Source organism: Mesoplodon mirus, assembly GCF_964341445.2.
Source record: "Mesoplodon mirus genome assembly, chromosome: 5".
In the NCBI taxonomy this organism is placed as follows: Eukaryota; Metazoa; Chordata; class Mammalia; order Artiodactyla; family Ziphiidae; genus Mesoplodon; species Mesoplodon mirus.
In genome coordinates, this window is record NC_138980.1 from 95,537,601 (window position 1) to 95,555,341 (window position 17,741).

Consider the following 17,741-nt stretch of genomic DNA (forward strand, 5'->3'; position numbering starts at 1 on the left):
AGACAGGAAGTGACATTGCCAGAGGAAGAAGAAAGGAGGAGAAAGTGATACTGTTGGAATAGGAGAGGTCAGGGAGAGAGTTAACTCATTGATAGGCTTATTAAAGAGCAAGGAGGGGTGGGGTCCAACAAAGCAGCATGGGAAGACCCTGAACTCACCTCCTCCCACGACACACCAAATCTACAACTACATAAGTAATAATTCCGGGTAAAAAGAACTGTAAACTAGCTGAACGGCACCCTCCACAATAAGGGATAAAGGGGCCACAGCAAGATGGGTAGTAGAGGCAGAGATGCAGTGACTCTAAAACCCTATCCCCCAGTGCAGTGACACACAGCAGGGAGGCATCTCACTAGTCCAGAGCCTCTTTTTAAGGATCAAAGGGTTTGTGCCCCACACTGGGCACCCCAACCCTTGGGACCTGCACCAGAGAGACAAGGCCCCCAAACATCTGGCTTTAGAAACCAATGGGGCTTACATCCAGGGGGCCCAGGGGGCTGCGCGAATCTTAGATACTCCTGTTGAGGGGCTCATGTGTGGATTCACTGGTTCCAGGAACAAGCACAAAGGCAAGTTTGAAAAGTGACTTGATTATGTATAAAGGAGATTTGGTTGTTAACCTTAAAGCATCTGCTGGAGGGACAGGGATTAACTGGGACCTTCGTCATGGATGGTACCACTGAAGAGTACCATTTTTGCACTCTCCCTCCACCCTGCTATTGCAAGTGGGCAAGCATACAACCTCTCTAAAGTCAAGTGTCTATCCCACCCAAAATGCTCATCCCAGGCCTCCCTAAAGCGGAAGGCATGTCCCATTCCCAACACTTTCCTCCAATATTGTGAAAACTGCAGGCGTGCCTCTCCCCCAGCACTCTTTCCTGGCCTCTCTAAAGCTGAGGGCACACCCTGCCCGCAATACTCACACAGCCTCACTAAAGCACAGTCTACACAGGGGACTCATCTTGATTGCCAGGCTCTGGTGGTCAGAAGGGCTTGTGCTCCTGGCCCCAGGGGACCGTAACAATCAGAAAGATAGTTCTGGGCAGAATATGACATCCAGGACACTACATAAACAGCAGACTGAAACATCCCTGATCCGCACATGAAAAAGACCCCTTAATTGTCCTGGAGCTTCAACCTGAGGGGCAGGCTTCAGTTTTGCAATACATCTAAAGGTTACATAGGTGCTCTTTGGGAATGTAGGCAAGGAGACACCACCTGTGCACCCTGTCTTGGCCTCACCACAGCATGCTGGTACCTCCCAGAAAGAAGCTTATACACTCATCTGAAACCCCAATTCTTCCAACTGCTGCCAAGGGGACATATCTGGACCTCAGTTTGGAGGTCGGCAGGGTATACAATTGTTGTCGCATATGATTTTATACATCTATCTGCATACTTCAAAAGCTATTGGCTGAGAAACAGTCTTTCAATCAGCCTGAATCTAGGCTAACTAGGATCACTCCCTTTAGAACACTGATAGGTCTTGGCACACCCTCAATAAGCAAGACCTATCAAGAATAAATCAGACTAGTTAGACAATCACATAGGTTCCAGAGATAACCAAGAGCTAGAGCAAGGTTGAATGATAAGAGCCATCTCTTACATAAAGCCTAGTTCTTCAAGACTGGGAGAAGTAGTTATTTTGCCTAATACACAGAAATAATTACACAGAGTCAAGCAAAAGATAAAAACAGAGGAGTATGTTCCAAACAAAAGAATAAGATGAAACCTCAGAAAAAGACCTTAATAAAACAGAGATAAGTAATATACCTGATATAGAGTTAAAAGAGATGCTCACTGAACTCAAAAGAAGAATGGATGAACACAGTGAGAGCTATATCAAATAGACAGAAAATATTTTTTAAAACTAAACAGATGTCACAGAACTGAAGAATACAATAACTGAACTGCCAAATATACTAAAGGGGTTCAACAGTTGACTAGCTAAAGTAGAACAACTAAACAGCAACCTGGTAGGTAGGGCAGAGGAACTCACCCAAACAAGCAGCAAAAAGAAACAAAAATTTTAAAAAGTAAAGGTAACTTAAGAGACATACGAGACTACACCAAGCAGAATAACATTCACATTATAGGGGGCCCCAGAAGGAGAAGAGAGAAAGGGGCAGAAAACTTATTTGAAAAAATAATGGCCATAAACTCCCCTAACCTGGGGAAGGAAACATTCAGGTCCAGGAAGCATAGAGAATGCCAAATAAGATGAACAGCAAGATAAATTATAATTAAAACGTAAGAAGTTAAAGACAGAATCTTAAAAGCAACTTGTCACATAAACAAGACTATCATAAGACTATCTGCTGATCTTTCAGCAGAAACTCTGTAAGCCAGAAGGGAGTAGCACAACATATTTAAAGTGATGAAAGGGAAAAACCTACAACCAAGAACACTCTACCTGACAAGGCTATCATTCAGAACTGAAGGAGAGAGAAAGTGTTTTCTAAATAAGCAAAAGCTAAAGGAGTTCATCACCACTTAACCAACTTCATGAGAAAAGTAAATGGGTCTTCTTTAAGCCGGAAACAAAAGGGTGCTAACTCATAACAGAAAAATGTATGAGAGTAAAAATCTCACTGCTAAAAGCAAGTATATGGTAAGGGTAGTGGGTTAATCACATAGGAAGCAATTAGAAGGTTAAAAGATGAAGTAGTAAAATTAATTGAAACTACAATAATTAGTTAAAGAATACACAAAATAAAAAGACGTACAATATGACATCAAAAACATAAAACATGACTGAGCGGAATAAAAATGTAAAGTTTTTAGAATGTGTTCAAATGTAAGTTGCTACCAACTTAAAATAGACTGCTATATATATAGATCGTTATGTGTGAACCTCATGGTAACCACAAAGCAAAATGTACAGCAGACACACAAAAGATAATGAGAATGGAATCTAAACATAACACTAAAGAAATTCATCAAACCACAAGGGAAGAGAGCAAGAGATGAAAAAAGGAATAGAGAGAAGTTACAAAAACATCCAGAAAACAATCAACAAAATGGCAACAAGTAAATACCTATCAATATTTACTTCCAATGCAAATGGACTAAATTATCCAATCAAAAGACACAGAGTGGGTTAACAGATAAAAAAATAAATTTAAAAAAATAAAAGAATAATTTATATGTTACCAAGAAGAGACTTACTTCAGGTTTAAGAACACACAGACTGAAAGCAAAGGGATGGAAAAAGATATTCCATGCAAATGGAAATGAAAAGAAAGCTGGTATACCTATACTCACATTAGACAAAACAGACTTTAAAACAAAGAACATAATAAAAGACAAAGAAAGGCATTACATAATATAAAGTGGTCAATTCAACAAGAGGATATGACATTTGTAAATATTTACACACCTAACATAGAAAAACCTAAATATATAAGACAACTATTAACAGGCCTAAAGGGAAAATCTGACAGCAATACAATAATTGTTGGAGACTTTAACCACATTACATCAATGGATAGATCATCTACACACAAAATCAATAAGGAAACATCAGCCTTAAATGAAACATCAGACCGATGGACTTAACAGAAATATATAGAACATTCCACCCAAAAGCAGCAGAATACACATTCTTCTCAAGGGCACATGGAGCATTCTCAAGGATAGGCCACATGTTAGACCACAAAACAAGTCACAATAAATTTAAGAAGACTGAAATAATATCAAGAAATTCCTATCAAAATTCCAATGGCATTCTGCACAGACCTAGAATAAATAATTCTAAAATTTGTATGGGACCAAAGTCCCCAAGAAAAGGAGGGAGGGAGGGATGGACGTAAGGAAGGGAGGGAAGGAAGGACAGAAAGAAGGAAGGAATGAACAAAGCTGTAGGTATCATGCTCCCTGATTTCACACTATACTACAAAGCAATAGTAATCAAAATAGTATGGTATTGGCATAAGACACATAGATCAACAGAATAGAGAGCCCAGAAAGAAACCCACACATATATGGTCAATTAATTTACAACAAAGGAGGCAAAAATATACAATGGGAAAAGGCAGTCTCTTCAATAAGTGATGTTGGGAAAACCCAACATCCACATGCAAGAGAATAAAACTGGATGACTATCTTACACCATACACAAAAATCAACTCAAAATTGATTAAAGACTTGAATGTAAGATCAGAAACCATAAAACTCCTAGAAGAAAACATAGGCAGTAAGCTCCTTGACTTCACTCTTAGAGATATTTTTTGGATCTGATTCAAACGCAATGGTAACAAAAGCAAAAATAAACAATTGGGACTACATCAAACTAAAAAGCTTCAGTACAGCAAAGGAAACCATCAACAAAACAAAAAGTCAACCTCCAGAATAGGATAAGATATTTGAAAATCATAGATCCAATAACGGGCTAATATCCAAAACACATAAAGAACTCATACAACTAAACAACAACAACAAAATCCAATTTAAAAACAGGCAGAGAATATGAATAGACATTTTTCCAAAGAAGACATATGGATGGCCAACAGGTAGGTAAAAAGATGCTCAAGATCACCAGCTATTAGGGAAATGCAAACCAAAACCACAATGAGATATTACCACATATCTGTCAGAATGGCTATTGTCAAAAAGATAAGAAATAACAAGTATTGGAGAATTTGTAGAGAAAATGGAACCCTCACACACTGTCAGTGAGAATGTAACTTAGTGCAACTACTATGTAAAACAATATGAAGGTTCCTCAAATAATAACAGAACTACCATATGCTCTAGTTATTCCACTTCTGGGTATTTATCTGAAGTAAACAAAAACACTAACTAAAAGAGATATATGCACCCCTGTGTTCACTGTAGCATTGTTTAAAATAGCCAGATATGGAAATAACCTAAGTGTCCATTGGTGGATGAAAAGATAAAGAAGATGTGGTATATATACACAATGGAATATTTCCCAGCCATAAAAAAGAAGGAAATCTTTGCCACTTATGACAACATGGACGGGCTGTGAGGCTATTATGCTAAGTGAAATAAGTCAGTCAAAGAAGGACCAACACCATATGATTTCACTTATATGTGGAACTTAAAAAAACAAAACAGGGCTTCCCTGGTGGCGCAGTGGTTGAGAGTCCGCCTGCCGATGCAGGGGACACGGGTTCATGCCCTGGTCCGGGAAGATCCCACATGCCGTGGAGCAGCTAGGCCCGTGAGTCATGGCCGCTGAGCCTGTGCGTCCGGAGGCTGTGCTCCATAACAGGAGAGGCCACAACAGCGAGAGGCCCGCGTACCGCAAAAAAAAAACCAAAAAAAAAACTCACAGGTACAGGAATAGACTGGTGGTTATCAGAGGGGAAAGGGATTGGGGTGTAGGTGGGAAGGGTGAAGGGGTCAATTATATGGTGACAGATGATAACTAGACTTACTGCAATGATCACTTTATGGTATGGTATATACAAATACTGATTTGTACACCTGAAACCAAAATATTAGGTACCAGGTTTACTGGAATTAAAAACAAAACAAAACAAAACTATCCTGGGCTTCCCTGGTGGCGCAGTGGTTGAGCGTCCACCTGCCAATGCAGGGGACACGGGTTCATGTCCCGGTCTGGGAAGATCCCACATGCCGCAGAGCGGCTGGGCCCGTGAGCCATGGCTGCTGAGCCTGCGCATCCGGAGCCTGTGCTCCACAACGGGAGAGGCCACAACAGTAAGAGGCCTGCGTACCACAAAAAAAAAAAAAAAAAAAAACTGATCAAACTGCAGGGAGAAACAGACTTATTCACAATTATAATCAGAGATTTCAACACCATTCTCAATAACTGATAGAACAGGTGGACAAAAATGAGTAAAGAGGGACTTCCCTGGTGGCCCAGAGGTTAAGAATCCACCTTCCAATGCAAGTGACGCGGTTTGATCCCTGGTCGGGAAACTAAGATCCCACATGCCGCGGGGCAACTAAGTCCATGTACTGCAACTACTGAGCCCACATGCTCTAGAGCCTGCACACCACAACTACTGAGACTGCACACCACAACTACTGAGCCCATGCACTCTGGAGCCCATGCACCACAACTAGAGAGAAGCCCACGCACCGCAAAAAAGAGCCTGCACATCGCAATGAAAGACCCCGCATGCCACTACAAAGATCCCATGTGTCACACCTAAGATCCAACGCAGCCAAATAAATTAAAAAAAAAAAAAAGTGTAACCATATTCTTTAAAATAAAAAAAAAATGAGTAAAGAAATAAACGGCTTGAACACTACTATCAACCATCTTGACCTAATTGTCATTTATAAGAACACTGCAAACAACAATAGCAGAGTATAAAGTGCACATGAAAGAGTTACCAAGACAGACCATACTCTAGGCCATGAAACAAGTATCCATAAATTTAAAAGGATTCAAGTCATATAAAATAGGATCTTTGAAAACAATGGAACTCAATTTGAAATCCGTAACAAAAATATCTCTAGAAAAAAAGAAACAACTACTTGGAAGTTATATAAGAGACTTTGAAAGAATACATGGGTCAAAGAAGGAATCAAAAGTGAAATTAAAATGTATTCTGAACTGAAAAAAATGAAAATAACCATATGAGAATTTTCTGGGATGCAGCTAAAACAGTACTCAGAAAAAATTAAGAACACTATAAGGATGTATGTATTACAGAAGAAGAATAGTCTTAAATCAGTGATCTCAACTTCTACTTTATTAATCCAGAGGAGAAAAACAGCAAATGAAACACAAATTAAATGGGGAAAAAAATTAACAGATTTCAGAGCAGAAATCAATGCAATAGAAAACAGAATATCAATATACAATGAATGAAATCAAAAGTTCGTTCTCACATAACATCAGTAAAATTGAGAAACCTCTAGCCAGTCCAATCAAGAAAAAAAAAAAAAAGAAGACACAAATGATCAAAATCAGGAATGAGAGAGATAAGACTACTACAGATTCTCCAAATATTAAAAAGACAATAAGGCAAAATAATAAACAACACTAAAAAAATTGACAACTTAGGCAAAAATAAACAAATTCCTTATAGTTCACTGAAGAAGAAAAGGATCATATGAATAGCCCTTTACTTTAAAAATTAAATTTATAACTAAAAACCTTCTCCCAAAGAAAACTCTAGGCCAAGATGAATTCACTGGTGAATTCTATCACACACCTAAGTAAGAAATAAAACCAATTCTACATAAACTTCTCCAGAAAATTGAAGAAAATACTTCCCACTTGTCTTATGAAGCCAGCCTTATTACTCTGCTACCAAAACCAGACAATATTACAGGAAAAGGAACTGTAGATCTATATCCCTCAGCAACATTCATACAAAAATTCTCCAAAAAAAATTTCTTAGCAAATTGAATCCAATGACATAAAAACAAGGATAATACAAAAAGATGAAGTGGGAAGGTTTTTTTTTTAACAATCTTCAAATTTTTGAAACATCTGAAAATCAATCAATACATTTCAACATATTATCAAACTGAAAAGAAAAAACAATACAATCACCTAAGCAGAAGAAGACAAACCACTTGACAAAATCCAACAACAATTAATGAAAAAGCTTTCAGCTAGGCAGGAACAGAAGGGAATTTCTATAAGCTTCTAGAAGATATCTACAAAAACTCAAAATTAACATCACACTTAATAGTGAAAGACTAAACGCTTTTCCCCTAAGACCGGGAACAAGACATAGATATCTGCTGTCAATACTTCTATTGAACTCTGCACCAGAGGTTTTAGCTACTGCAAGAAGGCCACAAAAATAAATAAAAGGCATCCAAATTGGAAAGGAAGAACTAAAATTCTCTTTGTTTGCAAATAATATAATCATCTGTGTAGAAAATTCAATGGACTCTACAAGACAACTGCAAATAAGTACGTTTTGCAAAGCTTAGGTTAGGAGATTAACATACATAATAACAATGAACAGTGGAGAACTGAAAATTAGGAAAAATACTATTTACAAGAACATCAAAAAATATGAAACACACATAAATCCAAAAGACCTATACACTTAAAACTATTGATATAAGATTAATTCAAAAAGTTAAAGAAGATATACACCATGTTTATGGATTAGAACTCCAATACTGTTAAGATACACATTTTCCCAAAATTTACCTATATACTCAATGCATTTCAATCAAAATTCAGTAGTCTTTTTTATAGAAATTGATGAGCTGATTCTAAAATTCATATGGAAACGCATAGGAACTAAAGTAGCCAAAACAATTTTGGAAAGAAAAAAAAAAGCACAAAGAGAAATTACACTATCTAACTTTGAGATTACTATAAAGCAACAATAATCAGAATAATGTGATGCATTTTCAGAGTTAAGAGGAAAAGCTGACATACTCCTTGTTTTTCTTTGGGTTTCCAACCATTGTTCAACTGTTATCTCTCAACATTTCCTCTCTGAAAGGCAATACTACCAATTAAACCACTTCCTCTCAATCTATCACCTTTTCCTATCCCCTTTTCCCACCCCCCCAAATTCTCCTGCCCTCTTTATCTTAGCATTTGTTTTCATCTATCCTTCACCAAAATACCTGACACTTCAGTATACACATTGATGACTGCTTCTCTGTCCTGACCTCATAAATCCTCAATCTTCTTACCTGTTAATACTATTTCTTGTTCCTTTCACTACCTTACTATTTTTTTTAAGAGTTTTTTGATGTGGAGCATTTTTAAAGTCTTTATTGAATTTGTTACAATGTTGCTTCTGTTTTATGTTTTGGCTTTTTGGCTGCAAGGTATGTGGGATCTTAGCTCCCCAACGAGGGATCAAACCCGCACTGCCTGCACTGGAAGGGGAAGTCTTAACTAATGGACCTCCAAGGGAAGTCCCATACTTTTCTAAGCAGTATAAATTCAGTTAAACATAGTAAACAAAACACATGGCTATTTTTCACTCCTTTCCAAAACCCTACCAAAATATAATATAGTTACTTAAAGTATAAATTCGCAATAACAAAGAAGATAGAAAAGGCAACAATCACAGATAAGACTTGCCAACAAAATGTTAGAAAATGTAAGTGGTAACTGATTAGCATATCAGGAAAAGTTGAAACTTAAGTGTACGGCAAGGGGAGGTCAAGAAGAAAAGGCTACATGGTGGGAGGGGTAATTGGAGGAAAATGATCAAAAGGTACACACTTCCAGTTATAAGATAAATAAGTACTAGGGATACAATGTATAGCATGATGACTATAGTTAACACTGGTGTATGATAAAAAGAGTTGTTAAGTGAGTGCTTTCTAAGAGTTTTTATCAAAAAGAGAAATTTTTTTCTTTTCTTTTTATTATTTGGATATCAGCTAAATCTACTGTGGTAATCATTTCACAACATAACATAAATCAAACCATCATGCTGGACTTCCCTGGTGGTGCAGTGGTTAAGAATCTGCCTGCCAATGCAGGGGATATGGGTTCGATCCCTGATCCGGGAAGATCCCACATGCCGGGAAGCAACTAAGCCCATGTGCCACAACTAGTGAGGCTGCGCTCTACAGCCCGTGAGCCACAACTACAGAACCCATGTGCCACAGCTACTTAAGTCCGCCCACCTAGAGCCTGTGCTCCGCAACAAGAGAAGCCACAACAATGAAAAGCCCGTGCACCGCAATGAAGAGTAGCCCCCGCTCGCCGCAACTACAGAAAGCCTGCGTGCAGCAACGAAGACCCAATGCAGCCAGAAATAAATAAATAAATAAATTTATTAAAAATAAAAGAATGAGGAAGCCCTTGAAAAAAAAATCATGCTATACACCTTAAACCTATACAGTGATGTATGTCAATTATATCTCAATGAAACTGGGGGGAGAAAAAGAAGAAAAGACCAGTTTATAGGGTCAGATCTAACTCCACTAAGCTCAGGAACTGGAGAAATCTAAATGAAGAAAAAGGAGAGGGCACCGAAACAGAAGGATTGATTCAGTCTATATAAGGAATAGCCAGAATTCTAGTTCCTATTGCTCAGCCCACAGACATGCAACTAACTATTCTTCCCCCAGTGCAGAAGAAAACAAGAGGAAAAAATTAACCAGAGAGCTTTTGGACTCAGAGACACCAGGCAGCTTACCAAAAACAGGAGGATTAACTAAAATATGACTCTTCGAACACTCAATCTACTTTCCCTATCTATTCCCATAACATAACAGAGTAGTCAAACAAAATACAGGACACTAGTTAAATTTGAATTTCAGATAAAAAATAAATAATTTTTAGTGTATGCATTTCTCAAATACTGTATGCAAATTTAACTGGTGCTCTATATTTTAATTTGCTACATCTGGCAACCCGACCTTCAGACTAGAAACTAGAGAATTGTTCTTTGGGGAATCTCATTGGCCCAGGAAAGGATGTTAAAGATATTAACATTAGGAGTTCTCAGCAAAATCACAGTTCTTTACCTGATCACACATACCACATACACACATTCCCCATAAGAAACAGAGTTTCTTCTACAATTTACTCAAATCCTAAGACCCATGAGTGCAAGAAACACACTAATTTTTTTAACTTTTCAAGTAAGGTAAAAAAAATTTTTAACTTCGAATAAATATAGTGAAATGTGAAGTAAGACAATGAAAATAAACAGAGGGAAAATCTAAAACTATTAAGGTGTGTAATATTTCATATTTTATACCTTCAAAGGACAATTAGCAGCGCAATTTTGGCCTTTATTTTTATAGCCCTTATTGTTAAATTTTATATTATACTTTATAATATTGGAGCTAAAAAACCATATTGTTTATCCAAAGGATTTTTATGTGTGATTAAATCATCAATATATTAGTATTTTAGTAATGAAATGACAGCAGAGAACACCTACATGTTAAAATACTCCATGTGATTCACTATACAAATGATTCACAGAAGAATGCAGGGAAGGTGGGTTATAATGAAAGTTTGTGTCAAAAGAAGAAAACAGCGGGGCTCAAGCAACCCAAGGAGGTAGGGTAATAAAGAAAACGAAATTTGTAAGAAGGGTTCTCAAACCTAACTAATCATTAGAATAATCTGGACATCTATTGGAAAAAAAGATTTCAAAGTTCAAAAATTTCAGACCTACTGACTCAGAATATCAGGAGCTGGGCCCAAATTTTACAATTTTTGAAACTTTCCCCATGAGATTCTGATAATCAGCAAGATTTTGGAAGATCTTAGAATGCTGACTTAGGTACGCTTATTCAATAGTATGATCTACTTGCCTTAAGGACAACTATGATGCTATAGACAATAAATGATGAAATCATTCTTCTTACCTTGGATACATTGCTGACATAATTCATTTGGATAGTACTTTCCTTATCAACTTGATTACAAAGGTTCTGTAAAGTAGATGCATATTCTTTATCACTTTTTATTCTCAGGGCCATAAATTTCTTCACTGTTTCCAGTAACCGTAATTCCCAGTCTTGCAATTTTAACACAGCTTCATGTGAATTCTTCAGGTCACTCCCAAACCCCATTTTTGTAAGGCACTGTCTTATCCTCCACACTGTACAATTGAGCCGTCTAATCAGCACATATCTGTGTATGTAAACAGAAGAAAAGAATTGTAAATAAAAAGGAAATTAGTCTTCAAAGCAGAGTTATGGCCCATTCTTTTTAGAGTAAAAAAAAAAAAATCACTATAACTGAATGCTTTCCCCAAAAAGTCAGGAACAAGATGAGAATGTCCAATCTCACCGCTTCTATTCAACACTGTAATGGAGGTTCCAGTCAGTACAATGAAATAAGTGAAATAATTTCCAATGAATTTGGAATGGAAGAAGTAAAACTATATTTATTTGCAGATGACATGACGTATATAGAAAATCCTAAGAAATACAATTTTTAAAGTATTAGAACTAATAAATGAGCTCAGTAAGATTACAGGGTACAAGATCAATATACAAATATCAACTGTATTTCTATATACTAGCAATGATCAATCTGAAAACAAAATTAAAAAACAATTCCAAAACAATTCCATTTACAACAGCATCAAAAAGAATAAAATATTTAGGAATAAATTTTACAAAATAAATACAAAACTTTACTCTTAAAATTATAAAATATTGTTGAAAAAAATTAAAGATGACCTAAATAAATGGAAAGACTCATGTTAATGTATCCAAAAGACTTAATATTGTTAAGAAAGCAACTGTCCAACTTGTTCTACAAACTTAACTCAATCCATATTAAAATCTAAGCTAGCTTTTTTTTTTGCAGAAATTGACAAGCTAATCTTAAAACTTACAAAGAAATGCAAGGAAGCCAGAATAACCAAATAAATAAACAAACAAACCAAAACACGCTGAAGAAAAAGAACAAAGCTGGAGGACTCAGACTTCACTGCCAAGTCTATTCAATGGAGGGAAAAAAAGTCTTTTCTACTAAAGATGCTGGGAAAATTGGATTCCACATGCAAAAGAGTTAAGCAGGATACCTCCTTAGACCATACACAAAAAATTAAATCTAAAGGAATCACAGATCTAAATATCAGAGCTAAAACTATAAAACTCTCAGAAGAAAATATAGTAGTAAATCTTTGAGACCTTGGTCCAGGCAATGATTTCTAGATATGACACCAAAAGTGCAAGCAACAAAATAAAAATATGTAAATTTGTTTTCATCAAAATTAAAAACTTCTGTACTTCGAAGGCCACCATCAAGTAACTGATAAGACCACAGAATGGGGAAAATATTTACAAATCATATATCTGATCAGGGACTTTTATCTGGATTATATAAAGAATTCTTACAACTCAATAATAACAAGACAAACCAATTAAAAATGGGCAAAAGATCTGAGTAGACATTTCTCCAAATAAGATTTACAGACGTCCACTAAGCACATGAAAAGATGTTCAATATCATTAGCCATTAGGAAAATACCAATCAAAACCACAATGAGGGCTACCCTAGTGGCGCAGTGGTTGAGAGTCCACCTGCCGATGCAGGGGATATGGGTTCATGCCCCAGTCCGGGAAGATCCCACATGCCGCGGAGCAGCTAGGCCCGTGAGCCATGGACGCTGAGCCTGCGCGTCCGGAGCCTGTGCTCTGCAGCGGGAGAGGCCACACAGTGAGAGGCCCATGTACCGCAAAAAAAAAAAAAAAAAAAAAAAAAAACCCACAATGAGATAGCATTTTACAACACTAAGATGTCCATAATCAAAAAGACAGATAATATCAAGTGTTGGAGACCGTGAAGAAATTAGAATCATCAGATACTGGTGGTGTAAATGTAAAATGGATAGTTCCTCAAAACTTAAACACAGAGCTATTATATATGACCCAGAAATTCCACTCTTAGGTATGTACCCAAGAGAAATAAAAACATATGCCCACACAAAAACTTGTGCATGAATATTCGAGCAGAATTATTCATAATAGTCACAAAGGGGAACAACCCAAATGTTCATCAACTAATGAATGGATAAATAAAACATGATGTATCCATACAATGAAATTGGCAATGGTAATGAATGAAATGTTGATACAAGCTACAGCATGGATAAACCTTGTAAACATGCTAAGTGAAAGAAGCCAAACACAAAAGACTGACATGTTGTCCTGTCTTCTTATATGAAATGTCCAAAATCTATTTTTAGAGGCATAAATCAAATTAGTATTGACTAGAGCTGGCAAATTTGTGAAGAAATGAGGAGTGACTGCTAACGGCTATTGGATTTCCTTTTGGGGTGAGTAGAGGGTTCTAAAATTGATTGTGGTAACGGTTGCACAACTCTGTGAACAATAAAAACCATTAAATTGTACAGTTTAAATGGGTGAATTCTTCAGCATGTGAGTTATAGCTCAAAGTTGTTTTAAAAAAAATCTCTACAGTATAACTTATAATCATCTAAAAGTCAGTTATCAGATACCCCAAAGTTATTCCTGCTTGTTTGCTATAAATCCCAAGAACTATGATAGAATTTATTTTCCCCTCCAGTCTCCTAGAATTTCAAACAGTGAATCTTTTAGGGTCAGTTAGAAGAAATAAAGAAACACATCTTTTATTTTTAAGTCTGGCTCATTATATCAGAAGTCCATTTAATTCAGCTGAAATCCTCTAACATATACAGAAAAATGAGAAAAGGTTTCTCTCTCTAAGCTCAGTGATACTATCTAAAGAGACGGTAAAAATGTGTGGGTTTTCCAAATAGAAAACAAATTCCAATTTTTTCCCAACTGAAAACTGTCTGGTTTTATGATCAAACAAGTAGAGCGGGGAAAAGGTTGTGCAAAAATGTACTCCATCAAGGTTTCCAAAGTTGCAAGCAGGACACTAAATGGACCTTAACATAAATAAGTCAATAAAAGTAATTGACTTATTCATTTTAATATCAAGTAGGATAATTCCAGTTTATTCACTTTGTAGGTAGTAGCTTTAAAAAATTTACTTTGATATACTGTATCTTTATGGGTCACAAAAAAGAACATTTTTCTGTTATTTTACTTATAGTTCAACTAAGTCTCAGTGAAGATATACTCTATCTCATACCACGTTTTCAATGGAAGAATAAGAAACATTTTTTTTCCAAAGAAAGGTGAAACATTTTGTTTTTTTTTTTAAACTATATCTGAGATTGTGGTTCATTTTATTCTGTAGCTTGGAATAAACATCACTTCTGCTTCTAAATGCATCTAGCTGTGGTCAAAGATTTGACAATAGTCTTTTTCTCTCATTATTAGGAATTTCAAAAGGATTATGAAGAGCTTAGATGAATAAAAAGGGAAACAATCTGGTAGCTATCTGAGAAACACTCCAGCCCACCCTAAGGGCTTATTTATGTACACCAGTATTCTAGGTCAGGGTGAATATAAAATAATTTAATACATGGTACCACTCCTTGAGGAATGACAAATAATAAAAATTTTTAAAAACAATTCCATAATTAACTGATTATGTCTAATTATTAAATTAGTAGAGATTATAAATATTTTAAGGAATTAAAGGGAATGGTATCCTACAGATAATTTTTCCATAGATGTCAAATGATATACATAAGACTATTCAATTCAGTAGTGTTTGGAATTTTTTAAAAAACTGGAAATATTAATTAAAAGGAACTGACTAGATAAATTACCATCAAAGCTGCTGCAGTTGATTGTATTGATAACTGAGAAATCCTAGGGAGTACTACTCAAATCATAGTCTGTGTGAATTTGTTCAGTGTCCAACATTCACAACCATATGTGGTAGATATGATCATGGCATATTCATTCAGTGGAATATCATTCAGCCCTAATATAAAAATGAGAAAACTTGTGTATTGATCGGGAACTATCATTAACAATTATTAATAGAAAAAAGTAAGATACAGAACTTGGTATGCTTACATTGTATAAAAAGGAGGAAGAATAATAAAAATTAAATTTACTTGTTAAGTGCATAAAATATTTCTAGAAGAACACACAGTGGCTGGGACACAGGAATGGAAAGGAGACTCTTCATTATATACTCTTTTGTACATTTGAATTTTGTTTTAAGTGAACATATTGCTATTACTTATTCAAAAAATAATTAAAGAATTTTTGAAGAGAAAAAGAAAAAATTAATGAAACCTGAAGTAATCCAGAAGTTTCCCAGAAATGGCAAGACATGAGTTAAGGTTGGAAAAACCATGATTTAGATAAAAAGGTCAAAAAGGAAATGTATTTCAGGAAGCAATATGGGGACTAAGGGTGAAGTAAACAAAGAAATGTCTCCAAAATCAAGCTATATGTGGCAAGCAGTGGCAGATGGCATGCCAATTTACCTCTTGCTATTCTAACGTTAAGGGAACTAATAAGGCTCAAACTCCTTAACTGGTGTTTAAGGCAAAATAACAAGATCATGAATGTGATGTTTTAAATGATTAATTTGCTGGTGCTAGTTTCAGTTGGTGAAATTTCATAAAGCTGAGCATCTGTGATTTGTGCACTTTTCTGTATGTATGTTATAGTTAATTTAAAAAGAGACATAGAGATAGAGTTTAATCTGGAAGCTAGGTATAAAATAGCTTGAAGACAGAAAAAACATAAAATGAGACATAAGAAGGCAAATTAATAAGTCACTACAGCTATACAGCTTGAGAAATGAGGATCGATAATTGACAATATCAGTGAGAGTTAAGATCAAAGAGGCTTGGCCTGGTAAATGGATTTAAAGAAAAGAGAGACAGATGATACAATGACAACTTCAAGGCTTTAATAATAAATGATGACAATATCAGTAGAAATGGAAGAATGAGAATACGGAGCTACTTTAAAGAAAATACATTCATTTCAGCAGGAAATAAATGCTTAGGTAAAATACAAGGCTAAGGATACAAATTTGAGAGTCAGCTGCTTAAAGGTGATAAAACCAATAGATTGAATGTTGACAGAAAAGCAGAGAATTACAAGGACAAAGCCCATGAGAATGTATCAATGGAGGAACTAGAAGAAAAGCCGAAGGGTAAAGATTAAGTAAGCAAAAAAGAGGTTTGACAGAGTTACAGATGATGGGATAAAAAAGAAGTTATTAGCAATGTCGAATGTCAGAGATGTGAAAACTGCAAAAAGTCATAATTGGAATTTTCAGGTAAAGCCAGTATAGTAAAAGAAGTACTTCAGAAGCTGCTACCACCAATAACTAATAAAAAGAACAAAAATTGTTAAGAAAAAACAAAAATTTAAACATATCATCAGCAAATAAAGGAGTAAAACTTTATGCCACAAGTTTCACAGCATAGTTTCAAAGGAAAAAAAGAGAAAATTCTGGTGCTCTAGGCAGCATGGAAATGTGCCCAACACTACCCCTCAACTTTCAGAAGATATCCTGAGGAAGAAGAATTAACAAAATCCTGAGAATTCACACTGGATACTCCAAGATGAAAAGAAGCAGCATACACTGAACAGACCAACCTAGGGAAAAATCAAGAAAATAACTAAAGGAATATTACTCAGCCATTAAAAAAAACGAAATTGAGTTATTTGTAGTGAGGTGGATGGACCTAGAGTCTGTCATACAGAGTGAAGTAAGTCAGAAAGAGAAAAACAAATACCGTATGCTAACATATATATATGGAATCTAAAAAAAAATGGTTCTGAAGAACCATAGGGAACGATAAGATGTGAAGAAGTGAGAGACTGGCATTGACATATATACACTACCAAATGTAAAACAGATAGCTAGTGGGAAGCAGCCACAGAGCATAGGGAGATCAGCTCGGTGTTTTGTGACCACCTAGAGGGGTGGGATAGGGAAGGCGGGAGGGAGACACAACAGGGAGGGGATATGGGGATATATGTATTTGTATAGCTGATTCACTTTGTTATACAGCAGAAACTAACACAACAATGTAAAGCAATTATACTCCAATAAAAATGTTAAAAAAAAAAAGAAAAGAACTAAAGAAAGAAGCTTCTCTGTACCAAGACAGGACCTCAGAAAAATGCAGGGAGGGCAGCCTTGGCTTGCCATTTTCCAGCGCTCTATGAAGAACTGGTGGATGAAATTAAATCCAGAAGTACAGGATGTTTAATGGAATCTCATAAGAGAGAGTAAATTTCAGGGCCCCCAACAAGGCCAAACTCAGTCCCAGCCAATACCTCCCCACCCCTCTATCGCCATGCTCATATGACAAATAAACCAAAATTAAAAGTAAAACCTAGGAATTCCCTGGTGGCACAGTGGTTAAGAATCCGCCTGCCAATGCAGGGGACACAGGTTCGAGCCCTGGTCCAGGAAGCTCTCACATGCCATGGAGCAACTAAGCCCATGT

The 17,741-nt window shown here is 36.1% G+C and overlaps 1 protein-coding gene across 4 annotated transcripts in view; it reads right to left on the bottom strand.

Moving 5' to 3' along the window:
- FER (FER tyrosine kinase) overlaps positions 1–17,741 on the bottom strand; it is a 479,199-nt gene that overhangs the window by 424,583 nt on the left and 36,875 nt on the right. For all 4 annotated transcript variants that reach the window (XM_082623771.1, XM_082623772.1, XM_082623769.1 and 1 more), the window contains one exon: positions 11,266–11,533. In XM_082623771.1, coding sequence (XP_082479897.1) covers positions 11,266–11,472 — 207 coding nt within the window. In that variant the 5' untranslated portion in view covers positions 11,473–11,533. The remainder of the gene's footprint in view (positions 1–11,265; positions 11,534–17,741) is intronic.